The 15,146-nt window shown below is 39.2% G+C and overlaps 1 protein-coding gene across 2 annotated transcripts in view; it reads right to left on the reverse strand.

Moving 5' to 3' along the window:
- The window catches only part of atxn2 (ataxin 2), an 87,383-nt gene that overhangs the window by 46,849 nt on the left and 25,388 nt on the right, over positions 1–15,146 (reverse strand). For both annotated transcript variants that reach the window (XM_052031961.1, XM_052031960.1), the window contains exons 4-5: positions 11,699–11,770; positions 8,694–8,853 (exon numbers count right to left, since the gene is read on the reverse strand). In XM_052031961.1, coding sequence (XP_051887921.1) covers positions 8,694–8,853; positions 11,699–11,770 — 232 coding nt within the window. The remainder of the gene's footprint in view (positions 1–8,693; positions 8,854–11,698; positions 11,771–15,146) is intronic.

The following is a 15,146-nucleotide window of genomic DNA, read 5'->3' on the forward strand; positions in this document are numbered from 1 at the left end:
TTAGAAATTATTAGGCTTACCCATAGCCCTCTATTTTACTCAGCTCCACGTACCTATCCAACAGTCTCTTAAAAGACCCATCGTATCCGCGTCCACCACCGTTGCCGGTAGCCCATTCCACGCACTCACCACTCTGAGTAAAAAAAACACACCTGACATCTCCTCTATACCTCCTCCCCAGCACCTTAAACCTATGTCCTCTTGTGGCAACCATTTCAGTCCTGGGGAAAAGCCTCTGACTATCTACCTGATCAATGCCTCTCATCATCTTATATACCTTTATCAGGTCCCCCCTCATCCTCTGTCACTCCAAGGAGAAAAGGCCGAGCTCCCTCAACCTGCTTTCATAAGGCATGCTCCACATTCCAGACAGCATCCCTGTAAATCTCCTCTGCACCCTCTCTATGGTTTCCACATCCTTTCTGTAGTGAGGCGACCAGAACTGAGCACAGTACTCCAAGTGGGGTCTGACCAGGGTCCTATATAGCTGCAACAATACCTCTCGGCTCCTAAATTCAATTCCATGATTGATGAAGGACAATACACCATATGCCTTCTTAACCACAGAGTCAACCTGTGCAGCTGCTTTGAGCGTGCTATGGATTCAGACCCCAAGATCCTTCTGATCCTCCACACTGCCAAGAGTCCTACCATTAATACTATACTCTGCCATCATATTTGACCTACCAAAATGAACCACTTCACACTTATCTGGGTTGAACTGCATCTGCCACTTCCCAGCCCAACGAGACATCCTATCTATGTCCCGCTGTAACCTCTGACAGCCCTCTATGCTATCCACAACACATCTAACCTTTGTGTCATCCGCAAACTTACTAACCCATCCCTCCACTTCCTCATCCAGGTCGTTTATAAAAATCACAAAGAGTAAGGGCCCCAGAACAGATCCCTGAGGTACACCACTGGTCAGCAACCTCCACTCAGAATACGAACCTTCAACAACCATTCTTTGCCTCCTGTGGGCCAGCCAGTTCTGGATCCACATTGCAATGTCCCCTTGGATCCCATGCCTCCTTACTTTCTCAATAAGCCTTGCATGGGGTACCCTATCAAATGCCTTGCTGAAATCCATATACACTACATCTACTGCTCTCCCTTCATCAATGTGCTTAGTCACATCCTCAAAAAATTCAATCAGGCTCATAAGGCAGGACCTGCCCGTGACAAAGCCACGCTGACTATTCCTAATCATATTATACCTCTCCAAATGTTCATAAATCCTGCCTCTCAGGATCTTCTCCATCAGCTTACCAACCACTGAGGTAAGACTCACTGGTCAATAATTTCCTGGGCTATCTCTACTCCCTTTTTTGAATAAGGGAACAACATCCACAACCCTCCAATCTTCTGGAACCTCTCCCGTCTCCATTGATGATGCAAAGATCATCGTCAGAGGATCCACAATCTCCTCCCTCGCCTCCCACAGCAGCCTGGGGTACATCTCATCCAGTCCTGGTGACTTATCCAACTTGATGCTTTCCAAAAGTTTCAGCACCACCTCTTTCCTAATATCTACATGCTCAAGCTTTTCAGCCTGCTGCAAGTCCTCACTACAATCACCCAGATCTTTTTCCATAGTGAATACTGATGTAAAGTATTCATTAAGTACCTCTGCTATTTCTTCCAGATCCATACACACTTTCCCACTGCTGCACTTGATAGGTCCTATTCTGTTACATCTTATCCTTTTGCTCTTCACATACTTGTACAACGCCTTGGGGTTTTCCTTAATCCTGCCTGCCAAGGCCTTCTCATGTCTCCTTCTGGCTCTCCTAATTCCCTTCTTAAACTCCTTCCTGTTAGCCTTATACTTTTCCAGATCTCTAACATTACCTAGCTCTCTGTACCTTTTGTAAGCTTTTCTTTTCCTTTGACTAGATTTATTATAGCCTTTGTACACCACGGTTCCTGTATCCTCTCGTGACTCCCCTGTCTCATTGGAACATGCCTATGCAGAACTCCACACAAATATCCCCTGAATATTTGCCACATTTCTTCCGTACTTTTCCCTGAGAACATTTGTTCCCAATTTAATCTTCCAATTTCCTGCCTGAGAGCCTCATAATTCCCTTTACTCCAAGTAAACACCTTAGTAGCCTGTCTGTTCCTATCTCTCTCCAATGCTATTGTAAAGGAGATAGAGTTATGATCACTATCTCCAAAATGCTCTCCTACTGAGGGATCTGACACCCGACCAGGTTCATTTCCCAATATCAAATCAAGCACAGCCTCTCCTCTTGTAGGCTTACCTACATTGCATCAAGAATCCTCCCTGAACACACTTAAACTCCACCACATCTAAACCCCTCACTGTATGGAGATGCCAATCGATGTTTGGGAAATTAAAATCTCTCAGCACAACAACTCTGTTATTATCACACCTTTCTAGGATCTGCTTCCCTATCTGCTCCTCGATATCCCTGTTACTATTGGTTAATGTTTAGTGCATTGCTCAGCTAGGTTTGTATTTCCACAAATAATGTCTGCTTACAATTTATGTCTATATGCATAAATACGGGACAATATCCAAGCTTGAGCTGTTAGCTAACAAGTAGTGGCATACAAGAGCCATAAAATGACCACTTCCAATGGGAGAAAGACTAAGCACCTACAATGTCAATGGCACTTCTACTGTCAAATTCCCACCATTAGTACCCTGAAAGAATAGCCTCCATTCACCCAGCTGGATACAGTTGCGATATTCAGATCTCTCAACACCATAAAGAACACATGTATGTTTGAATGGCGCCATGCTTTTTTAACATATTCTCACTCCATCATTGGAGATTTGTTGTTGAGGTCTGCCTACTGGATGCACTTCAGAAGGTCATCAAGGTTTCTTCAGCAACACTTCACAAATCATATTGGACCCCTCCCCATCAAATGAAATTCAGCATGAATTTATGTGGAATAAAATGCTATAAAATATTCATTACATCTGCAAAACATACTAAATCAATCTGATTGGCTTAAAAAATTAGGTGGTTTTAAAAAAATCATTTATAATATTTAACTAAACCTAAGCTCAAAAGTACTTTGCAAACGTTTTCAGTATACCGTATCAACAAAAAATACTTGGATCAGACTCTTGATATTTACACACTGTACTTATATGCATTCAAAGAATCAAACATTTGGCAGAAGCATCATTCTCCGATTCTGCTGATGCCTAATTATTAAAAGCAAATTTATCATTTTCTTTGTTAAACCAAGAATGTAACAAATAAAAATCATGAATTTTAACTGCATAACTATGACAAATTACTACTAACTAGATTTTCTATTAATTGATGATGAATTGGAAGCGAGTCTGTGTATGTGAACCAAAGTCATCCCAAACCATAATTCAGCCAAGCCTCCAATATCAAAGAGTTTTAAAAATAATTTTAAAAATAAAGCACACAACAAGTAAACTGCTCTTTTAAAAAAACCTAGGTCTTCTACAATTACAAGTTTAAGAGCTGATATTTCCTCTGCAGGAACTGTGATCAAAACAAATAATTAATTCCCCTGGCTGGTCATTTTGTTTACTAATTAGACTAATCTAAACCTTAAATAAGCTTTTCCATAGCAAGAACAAATCAGGATATCTGAATTATTAACACTTATAGGATAGAAAATGGAACAGTACAGCACAGGAATGGGCCCTTCAGCCCACAATGTCTGTGCCGACCATGATGCCAATTTAAACTACACGTAGTTTGCATCTGCCTGCAAGTGGTTTATATCTCAATTTCTTGCCTGTTCATGTGCCGGTCTAAATGCCTCTTAAACGTTGCTCTTGTATCTGCTTCTACCACCTCCCCTGGCAACACATTCAGGTACCTACCACACTTATAACTATCTGATTTTAAAAAAATTGCCTTGTAAATCTCTATTAAGCTTTCCCCTTCTCACCTTAGTATTTGACATTTTCATCTTGGGGAAAAAGACTCTAACTATGTACCCTATCTAAGCCTCTCATAATTTTACATACTTCTATCAGATTGCCCCTCAGCCTGGGATGCTCAAAAGAAAACAAACCCAGTTTGTCCAACCTCTTGTTACAACTAATACTCTCTAATCCAGGCAACATCCTGGTGAACCTCTTCTGCATCCTCCCACAAGTCTCCACATCCTTCCTGTAATGGGGCAAACAGAACTGCACACAATACTCTGTGTGGTCTAACCAAAGTTTTATACAGCTAAAGCATGACTTCCCAACTTTTATACTCAACACCCTGACTGATGGAGGTACGAATGTCACATGCCTTCTTTACCACCCTATCTACTTGTGTTGCCACTTTCAGGGAGCTATGGACTTGCACCCCAAGATCCCTCTGTATATCAATGCTCCCAAGGGTCCTACCATTTACTGTATACTTTCCTCTTACATTTGACCTCCTAAAGTGTAACACCTTACTGGACCATCTGGATTATAGACCATCTGGATTAAACTCCATCTGCAATTTCTCTGCCTACATTTCCATCTGATCTATGTCCTACTCAATCCTTTGACAATCTTCCTCACTATCCACAACTCTGCTAATGTTTGTGTCGTCTGCAAACTTACTAACCAGCCCACCTACATCTTCACAAACAACAGGGGTCCCAGCACTGACCCTTGCATAACATCACTGGTCACAGACCTCCACCACTACCCTGTCTTCTAGGGCCAAGCCTAGGATCCCATGTGCCTTAATCTTCTGGATCAGCCTATCATAAGGGACCATGAAAGCTTTACTGAAGACCAGGTAGACGACATCCACCGTCCTACCCTCATCAATCATCTTTGGCACCTCCTCAAAAAAACTCAATCAAGTTTATAAGACATGACCTCCCCTGCACAAAGCCATGCTGACTATCCTTAATGTCTATGCTTTTCCAGATACAAATAGATCCTATCCCTAAGAATCTTCTCCAATGAATGGATGTGAAATTTATTCATATACCTTTTTAGTAAAATGAGTATAGTCCAATATGCATTCAAACAATAAAAATTTTGGCAATGGTCAAATCTCAGAATGCCAAATATTTAGAACTGTACCCATGTTGGACAATGTTCCACTAAAATGTAAACTAAATATATACACTAATGTACAATTGTCACTATTGTCAAAAACACATTCCTGTAAAAGTATTTTTAAAATGTTTTGTTGGATGTTACATTGCTACATTACAGATAGTTGAGCAGCTCAAGTCACATCAAAATTTGGACAGCAATCATTTCTAAAGTACATGACTTGAACGTGTTAACATGATTTCATTATTCAATCAGCTCTGCTACTAATCTGGTTCATATTGCTGTTGAACACTCTTCTATCTTTAACAGAGAGCTCTATATGTCTAAATTATTTCCAAAAGGGAATCAAATTGGTAAAACTGTAAACCAGTATACTTTTCTAATTAGATAGGCCAAAACAATGGTTTGGATAACTGTTCTTGAAAAGATCTCTTTTCTCTTCCCCCCCCCCCCCACCCCCCCCCCCCCCATTGCCTCTTCTAGTAATAATAAAATAGAGAATTAACATGGGCAGTGCTATTTATCTTTTAGTTGCTACTCATGGATAGCGAAGTACGAAAATGATAAGTACCCAAAACGAGAAGGAAATATGCCGAAAAGAAATCCTACAGAATAAGAGAAAAACCAAATTCAATTCCTACCATCTACTACAGTTCAGGTGGCAAAATACCAATGCTCAATTAAGTATTCCAACAACATAATAATTTACGTCAATGTATTCCTTTAGAACTACAAACACTGAGAATACAAGACCCAGTGTAAAATACATCTCACACAAGTCAGTACGGCCTTTGCATGCAACTACTAAACATTTTCAGTGAAGAAACAAAGTATCAATATCTAACTGCTTTAGCCTGCCTCTCAAAACTGCTTTGTGACACATTCTTTGAATATTATAATCCTTGCTGTTGGTTACCTTTGTTTTAGGACTTAAAGCAGAAGTTACTTCATGTTAAATAACCATCTCATCCACAGAATTAACATGGAAAAAAAATGAGGTTCATCAATGACCACATATGGTTATACCGCACAGAACAAGAGGGGGAGAGAATTTAAGTGTTGGTTGAGAGATCAGAACAACAACTTGTGTATTAAGACCTGTTTTATCTCTGATCTCCCCCAATTCTAAAGAAAGGTCATCAAACCAAAACACAAACTGTTTTTCTCTTCACAGATGTTGCCTAAGCATTTCAAACATTTTTTTTAAATCTCAGAATTTTCTCACCCTTTTTCCACTAGGGGAAATTAAACCTTCATGCAAATTAGCCTCTGCTTAATGTCTCATCCAAAAGTCAGCACCACTAACAATAGTGCACAGGAATCACTGCCCACATTTTGCACTCAAGTCTTTGGTGCAAAGTGTGAACCCACAACCTTCCAACTCAAATGGAGAGTAGTATCATTTAGCCAAGACATATAATGAATATTACTCAAGATTAACTAGAACTGTTGAACACAAAGTGAACAAAAACCAATATTTCACCCAGACATGACCCTGAATTATTCAAGGAACTTGAATATCTAATGAAAACATATCCAGGTCTGAAAGTAAAACCATTTCATCTTTCCACAGTTTATGCATGACAATTTCACTCATCCTCCCCCAAAGTGCAATTTCCAAGCCTAAAATTTTGCAGACATCATGTTCCAGACGTCCATGAACTAAAAGTGCTTAAAACTGCATCTGGCATTTCAGGCAAGACCCTGCATGTAGATTATCAAGATGCAGTTCCAGCAATTTAATATTTTGGATGCTTCAAAAGGAAAATGACATTAGAGGAAAAGCCAAATCAAACTAGCAACAACTTCCACCTAAAGAGCACCTTTAACTTAAAAACGTTCTTTGCCCATTTGTAGGAGTGTTATCAAACAAAAAAAAAAGTGCCAACTCACGTAGGACTAAGCTCAATTAAAAGGGGAGGTTTTAAGCAACATCTTAAAAGTAGGGGAGAGAGGTAGAGAGCAATCCCAGAGTTTTGGGTCTTAGCAGCTGCAGGCATGCCCTTTGGATGCATCATGGCTTGGTACGGCAACTGCTCTGCCCGTGACTGCAAGAAACTGCAGAGAGTTGTGTTGAGCTGTGTCCACAACACGGAAACCATCCTCCCATCCATGGACTCTGTCTATACTTCTCGCTGCCTCGGGTAAAGCAGCCCACATAGCCAAAGACCTCACCCTCCTGGGACATTCTTTCTTCTCCCCTCTCCCATCAGGCAGAAGATACAAAAGCCTGAAAGTACATACCACCATGCTCAAGGACAGCTTTTCTCCCACTATTATAAGACTACTGAATGGTTCCCTAGTACAATAAAATGGACTCTTGACCTCACAATCTACCTCGTTATGACCTTGCACCTTATTGTCTACCTGCACTACACTTTCTCTGTAGCTGTGACACTTTACTCCGCATTCTGTATTGTTTTACTTTGTACTACTTCAATGCACTGTGTAATGAAATGATGTGTAATGAAATGATCTGTATGAATGGTATGCAAGACAAGTTTTTCAGTGTACCTCGGTACCAGTGACAATAATAAACCAATTCCAATTCCTTCTACGTTGCAATGAGTATTTCTAGGGATGAACACGAGGCCAGAATCTGAGGACTACAGCTCCACATCCCTTCAAGATTTTTGAAGAAGATTATATGGGTAGGAAGAGGCAAGGCAATGAAGAGATATGAAAATAAAGAGAATTTTAAGTCCAATCTATTACCTGAGAAGTCAATGTATGTCACCAAGCATGAGGCAAAGAGCTAATGAGAGTGGAGCAAGTTATGCAAAGTTTTGGTTGAACTTAAATTTATGAATGGTAGAAATAATGCTTCAATTATGAAAGATAATAAAATCAAGGACAAGGGTTTAAGCAACAGTTGTGATGTGATACAGGTCACGTCAGGTGTTTATATGGAAGTGCTGGCATAACTGTGTAGCAGAAAGTTCATCTTGGGAGTCAAATACGATACCAATTCCCAAAATGACTGATTCTGCTCAAGGTGGTTCACAGTGAGTCATGGCCAAGGAACAAAGCTTGTGACAAGCAATATAGTTGGAGGCAATCTTTGCATAAAATACTGGATATCAGGCAAAAAACACAATTTAATGGCAGTTTAGAGTTTAAGGCAGGGTGAAATAAAGCTGTGAGAGTCGTCAGTCTACATAAGAAAAGTAACAATGTGCTTTCAGATAATGTTATCAAGGAGCAACCAATAGATGAAACAAAATGAGAAAGCCAACAAGTGATTGTTGGGAGACACCAGAGGTAAGGGCATGCATGCAGAGAAACCACTGCTGGTCACTCTCCAGCAGTAATTGGATAGGCGAGAATGGAACCAGACAAGTACATTCCTACCCAGGTGAACTCGCGTTCAAGCTTTTTAAATTCTGTCAATACAACATGGTTGTACTTCAGCTACACTTGAAAGGAAATTCTTTTTTTGAAATTTGTAATGTCTGATTTTTTTTTACATTTAATTACTCGGGGTCTGGGCAGATTGCCAAGAACACATTTCCTCATGATGGTGGGACACCTGTTTTGTAACTAAATTACCATAATACACGATACTTCAATTTTGACCCTTTCCAGCAACTTAACATCCCGTTAAACAATTCTTAAAAATAACTATTAGATGAATTTCACACTGGTTAAAAGTAGTTTAAAAAGTCAATACCTCTTCTTGCATAATTTAAATCTACATCTTTAAAATGCAGCATTACAACATCTGCAGATTTAAAAATGATACTTTCAACAATATCTTCACGTTTTGGGCCCAGTTCTCGCGAGCTGGATTCTGAATTTTTTCGGTGAGCAGCATCAAGCACCAAGTCACACTGGAAAAACAAAATCATTGGAAATCTTAATAACCAAAAGCACTATATTGTTCTTTTCTCAAATTAAAAACACTTTAGCAAACAAAAACTTTCCAGAATTGAATGGTATAAATTGTATAAATCCATTCACCTAGAGTGATCAAAACAATTCCCAATGTAGCTTCCAATTGTTTCTTAAATGATTCCAGAGTTTTCTTGCTTCCTCTACTCTCGCAGAACTTCCTAATAGCTGCCCATTTATACAATCCAGGACAGAAACTCTTCTTGACGCAACATCCCTGTCCTTTAAACAGTGCAACTGGTGCTGGGGTTGTCAGGTCCCTGTCAGTATGTGAGCCAAGGTAAGAAGCGATGGCGATTTAAAACGTTATTGTTGAGCAGCCCGTATGCTGGGCCTGAGCCTGGGGGTGGGAGTGATGGGCAGGAGCAGGGACCGGTGAGTCCAGGTGCAGGGTCTGGACAATTCCTCTCTGCCCCCGAAGATGCTGCTCAACCCACTGAGTCTCACCTGCAGATGTTGGAGCGTCTCGACTCGAAACATCGACTGTTTATTTCCCTCCATAGATGCTGCCTGTCCTGCTGTGTTGTGTGTGTGTGTGTGTGTGTGTGTGTGTGTGTGTGTGTGTGTGTGTGTGTGTGTGTGTGTGTGTGTGTGTGTGTGTTGCTCTGAGTTCCTCCTGCAGATTGGTTTGTCTGCCCTGCGGATTGTTGGATGGCCTGGTGAAGTTTATGCAGACAGCCCGGTGGTTGGTCAGCTCATGGTGACTGCTGGTTGCTGCTTTTAGACTTGTTGATTGCCTTTTCTGAGTGCCCGCTGCCCTGGTTCTGGCATGCATGTGGTGTGCTCAGGGGCAACCCATGGTATCTGGAGGCTAACATCGGCAAGATACACGTTTCTTCCGACCTATTAGTAATTAGATAAAATCACACTGACAGGGCGTGTATTGTGACATTTCTCCTTTCTCCTCTCTCCTCCACCAACAACCCCCCCCCCCCACCACCACAGCTGTATTGCTGCAAAATGTGATTATCTTTGTACTTGCCCAAATTAGGGGCCAAAACCAGTTTTTTCCCTTGGTTTCTTTGGCTTTAAAGTAATGGGTGGGAAGTTCAAGCAAGATATCAGAGGAAAGTTTTTTACCCAGAAAATGATTGGGGCATGGAATATGCTGCCTGGGGCAGTGGTGGAGGCAGGTACATTGGTCAAATTCAAGAGATTGCTAGATAAGCATATGGAGGAATTTAAAATAGAGGGATATGTGGGAGGAAGGGGTTAGATAGTCTTAGGTGAGGTTTAAAGGTTGGCACAACATTGTGGGCTGAAGGGCCTGTATTGTGCTGTACTGTTCTATGATTTCTCACCTACTCAATGGTCATAGTCTGCTATTTAGGTTACCCACCCTGATTAATAGGTTGTACTAGCACCCTTGAAGTTGAACAAGGTAACAGCAGGAAGACTTTCTCACTTGTTATTATAGTCATAGGGCCAGATTGTCTGATTTGATATCTCCCAGCCACTCACCGGGCAGTCATAGCTGCAATATTCACTATGCAATAAGCAATAGCAGCAACCCCGTCGAAATCTCAACCAAGTTCATCAAGGCAAGCCCGCAGTGATATTCTTTTGCCATGTTCTTATTTGGAGGTGGAGGTTGGGGGACTGGTCACACATGCCAAGTTCGATGACCAAGAAACATAACTATGCCTTCCGTGGCAATCATCTGGGATGAGATGGGAGTCAGATTTTTTAAAATTTCATCTTCATTTAATTATTAAACCAAAATACCTGTACCTTGTAGGTTGGTAGTACAAGCAAACAATTATATGGGCATACAATATTCAGAAAATTCACTCCACACCACTATCACAGAGCGAGCCAGAGACCCTGAACAGGCCAATATCTCACTAAACTAAAAGCTTCCCACCAAAAAATCTCAGCAGAGCCAAATCAGTGAATGGCAGGGATGCCTGCCAACTCAAATGCCAACAAATTCCTTCCTTCACCAGTGTGGCAAGGCACCAAACTCATCGACAACTGGATGTTGGAAACTGGCCAGTTGGATGAACAACAAGCCATTCTGCTACCTTCCAGCCACCTTCCCACTGGCAGTTCCTCCAGTAAATGCAGGTTGGTGGTTAGACACAAAAACGTGACAATATGATTGCTCCTCCAAAAAAATCTTAAAGAAATCTAATTTCCTGAGTGATTAACTGTGACTTTAAAAAGTCTGCTGCTATGATTAAACTGATAAAGAATGAATAAAATAGATCCTGATTTTCAGTGAATTTCTACATTTAAATGTTCATTTTTCAAATCTTATTGTCTTCTTACTAAAAGCTCATGGCAGGTGCACAAAACTGTCTATTTCACTGGCCACAAAATGTAAAATATACCACTCTCGAAACAAAAACAACAGAAACCACAATATTTGTAGTAGATGGAAGCAAAGAACAAACAGATTTTAATCATACAACTATCTGCAATTGAGATTACAATGATCTATTTATAGAATTTAAAACTATTTTCTGAAAATAACAATACAATACTACTAGCAATACAAAATGGTTTGTTACAAGTTTGACAGATCTCACAAGAATTTAGTTTGTTGCTACAGTAAATGAACTACTGTAAATAAACACAGGAATACTGTTCTGCTATCTGATTACCGACTGCAAATTCTGCAATGGAATCAGGCTATTACCAGAAACATTAAAATTTACTGGACACCACAGCTTCAAATGCAACAATGTATAACCATGCATTGGAAAACATTAAATACAGTATATGATAAAATAGCTTAATTTGAAAGTTGTATAAACACTACAACATTGATTTTGTGCTTACCTTAGGACTGTAAGTTTTAAAAACTCCTTCATACATTCCACCATTTTTCACTTTTAGTTCACATTTTGCACCCTGGAAATGCAAACAGCAAGTTTGGCATTAACTTAGAAACACAAATAAAAAGCCCCCTGACCAATGTTAGTCTTGATACATTACAGGTCTGTAGTCAAAACTCTGTAGTTTAAGTACCAATTTCAAAATTGCATTTGAAATTGGTATTTAATTGCAGAATTTTAACTACAGAAATGTTTCATAATTATGCCAAATTTCTGAAAAATTATTTTTTAAGCAAGCATTTTACTTATATTCCTGTTATAGGATAGGTACCATTGGTAGTTAATAGTATCAGTGATTATTTTTTCCCGCAATCACCATTGTTAAACTGCACTAGTTTGACAAGCTAGCAACTAATTAGATGCCAGAGCACTGGTAACCTGATTTTTTTTCTTATATTTTGACAGGTCTCCCTGAATCAAATCTCTTTTGGACCAAATGTTGCCCAAGTACACCTCATACTTCAGTTATTTACTTGTCAGGAGACAGCTGAATGAAGACAGCATTTGGATTTGGCTTAGAAACACAAGTAACAAAGTGACTTCAAGAATTAAGACAAGAAATAGGAGATCATTGTTGCGCAGAACTTGCATCATGTTATGAATGTGGTTAACCCGATCAACTGAATTTGTTCAAATTTGGCTTTGGAACATTGACATTATTCCTGCTTCCACACAGCAGGCCAATAAAAACAAATCAGTAAGGTAAAAGGGCAGCACAGTGGTGCAGCTACTAGAGCTGCTGCCTCACAGCTCCTGTGACCTGGGTTCAAACCAGACCTCTAATGCTGTCAGTATGGAGATTGCTCCTTCTCCCTGTGTCTGCATAGGTTTCCCCTGGGTGCTCAAGCTTCCTTCTACATCCCAAAGATGTTCAGGTCAGTAGGTAAATTAGCCACAGTAAATTGCCCCTAGTGCATATATGAAGAGTAAAATCTGGGGCAAATTGATGGGAATACGGAGAAATAAAATGGGATTAGTGTAGGATCAGTGTAAATGGATGTTCAATGGTCAGCATGGACATGGTGGATCAAAGGGCTTGTTTCTGTGCTGTGTGATTTTATCACTCTATAAACACATGCCTGACAGGTCAACTCAGATTCAAATCAGTTTATCGTCAGCAGGCTGCAATGGAACTCCTTGTTCGTGTGAAGCTCACTGAGTAAACAGTATACATGGTAATAATAAACACAACAATAAATACAGCTATGAGCCCAAAACCAACAGAATGGTGCAAAGTAAAATAGTGCGAACTGATACAGTGCAAAAAGAAATGCTAAAGTGAGGAGATCTGAAATCCGGGACTACCAACAAGTACTAGAACAGTTGTAGTTCTAGAGATGGGATAAGCTGCACCCAAAGTTAAGCTGCTATTGACTCCTTTAGAAGATAATAGAGTAATGCAAAATAACTGCTGTTTCCTACATTGCAATTTTAGTAGCATTTATTTGGTTATAAACAGTTTTGTGATATTGAGGTCATGAAAAGTTACATAAATGTACTTCATTACAGAAATATTATAAATTTTAACAAAAAGAACTCTGATCCTCATGCAATGGAGCATGCACTTGCCAATCAAAAAAAAATTAAACATACTGTTGTACAAATTGCATTCTCACTATAAAGCCCAATATTCCTTTCCGATAACCACATCCACTTAAGTTGTTGCTCTTGCTGGAATTTGCCAAAAAATAAGGAATTGGAAATTTTAAGATCTCATTTTCAGATTGTGTTTCTGATTGTGTCTCTGATGTGCTTTTTTTTTGTCCTAATGTCTTGTTTTGCAAAGTCTTTTATCCCCACTGCCTGATGTAATTTATGTACAATTTATGTTCTATTATACAATGCGTGTTGCCTGAACCTCTGTACTTGTGATGCTGCTGCAAGCAAGTTTTTCCATTGTGCCTGTATCTCATGTACTTGTGCACATGAAAATAAACTCAACTTGACTTTACTGATGCATATTATGAGAAAATGAATTCTGAAAAGTAAAAAACAGATTAGAAAAATGAGGATTGAATAAGGAAACTGGCAAGACTTCAACGTAAATGGAAGTAACAAAGGCTTTTTATAAGGAGAGTAAAGGCACCAACCATTAAAAAGGCAAGCTTGCAATGGAGTAATTGGGAATGACCAAAATGTTAATTATTTCATCTCATTCTTTGAGACGAAGAGAAAGTGGAAGTGGTGCCACAAGCCTTCACAAAGCCTTTGATAAGAAAGTGTTTACCTCAGGAGACTAGTGCAGATAATTATGGGCAAAATTAGACACAGGAAAGCAAAACTGAAATTTTAGATATGTTTGAGGGGAAGAAATAAAGTACAAGGGAAAATCCTCCAAATGATTGAATGTTATCAGCAATTGCTCCACTGAGCTCTATCCTCACACAGCTTTGACCCTTTAAGTTTGGTGTGTAATGATCTACCAGAAGTTATTCCAAATGTGGATGCAATAGAAGACAACAGATAATTAAGGGTGCCAAAAAACACTAACAAGAAAATACTGCTAAGATATTGTAAGAGTATTCAAATGGAAAGAAAGCTTGGTGATGGAATTCAATGCTAGTACATTTTAGTTATATATTTAAAAAAAGGGATATTTGGGTGATCTGGAAAAAGAAAAAGGATTTTGGACTTCCAATTTACAAGATATTAAAAATTACACCTGAACAGGATATGATATGATCATTAAAAAAAACTTGTTCTTAAGCAAGTAGCACTGGAATATAAAAGTCAAGACACACTAATGAGTCTATAACCAAATACGACCTTAAATGTAGTGATATTTACAGCACTGGTCTCTACACTATTTGATCAAACAAAGTAAAACTAATTTATACTTACAAAGCCATGAGCTAAATGGAAACAATATTATCTCGCAATAGGCAGATCTTATTCAACTAACATTGGAACACAAGGAAACTGTGAATAAAGGAAATGGATGTATACATGTTCTTCAGACTTGTTTGATAAACTATTTTGCAAATTAAGGTGTATGTTATTAAGGGAATACAAAGAACTAGAAAATATAAAGCAAAGGACAGGAATAAATAGATACCACAGACAGGGCAGATACAAATATACCTCAAAGACCTCTGCAGGCATATCATCAATTTATGAAAATAATTTGGGCATTAAAAAAAGGAGAGAAACCCAAGTTTTTTGATAAAGCAGATTACAGGGAACAACAATGGGCAGATGAAGTTCACTAGCACATGAAGTGGAAAGGCAGTGAAAGGAAACATACCCTCCAATACCCATTAGTGAGATTTATAGGTGCAGGCAGGATTGCAAGCATAACAAGCCTTTAAACACAAATAGGATTTTTAGTTCATATATTCATATGCATTAGAAAAAAAAGGTTGAAATCATACTAGATATTGGTTGGATGATAA

The sequence above is a fragment of the Pristis pectinata genome, chromosome 17 (assembly GCF_009764475.1).
Source record: "Pristis pectinata isolate sPriPec2 chromosome 17, sPriPec2.1.pri, whole genome shotgun sequence".
Classification (NCBI taxonomy): Eukaryota; Metazoa; Chordata; class Chondrichthyes; order Rhinopristiformes; family Pristidae; genus Pristis; species Pristis pectinata.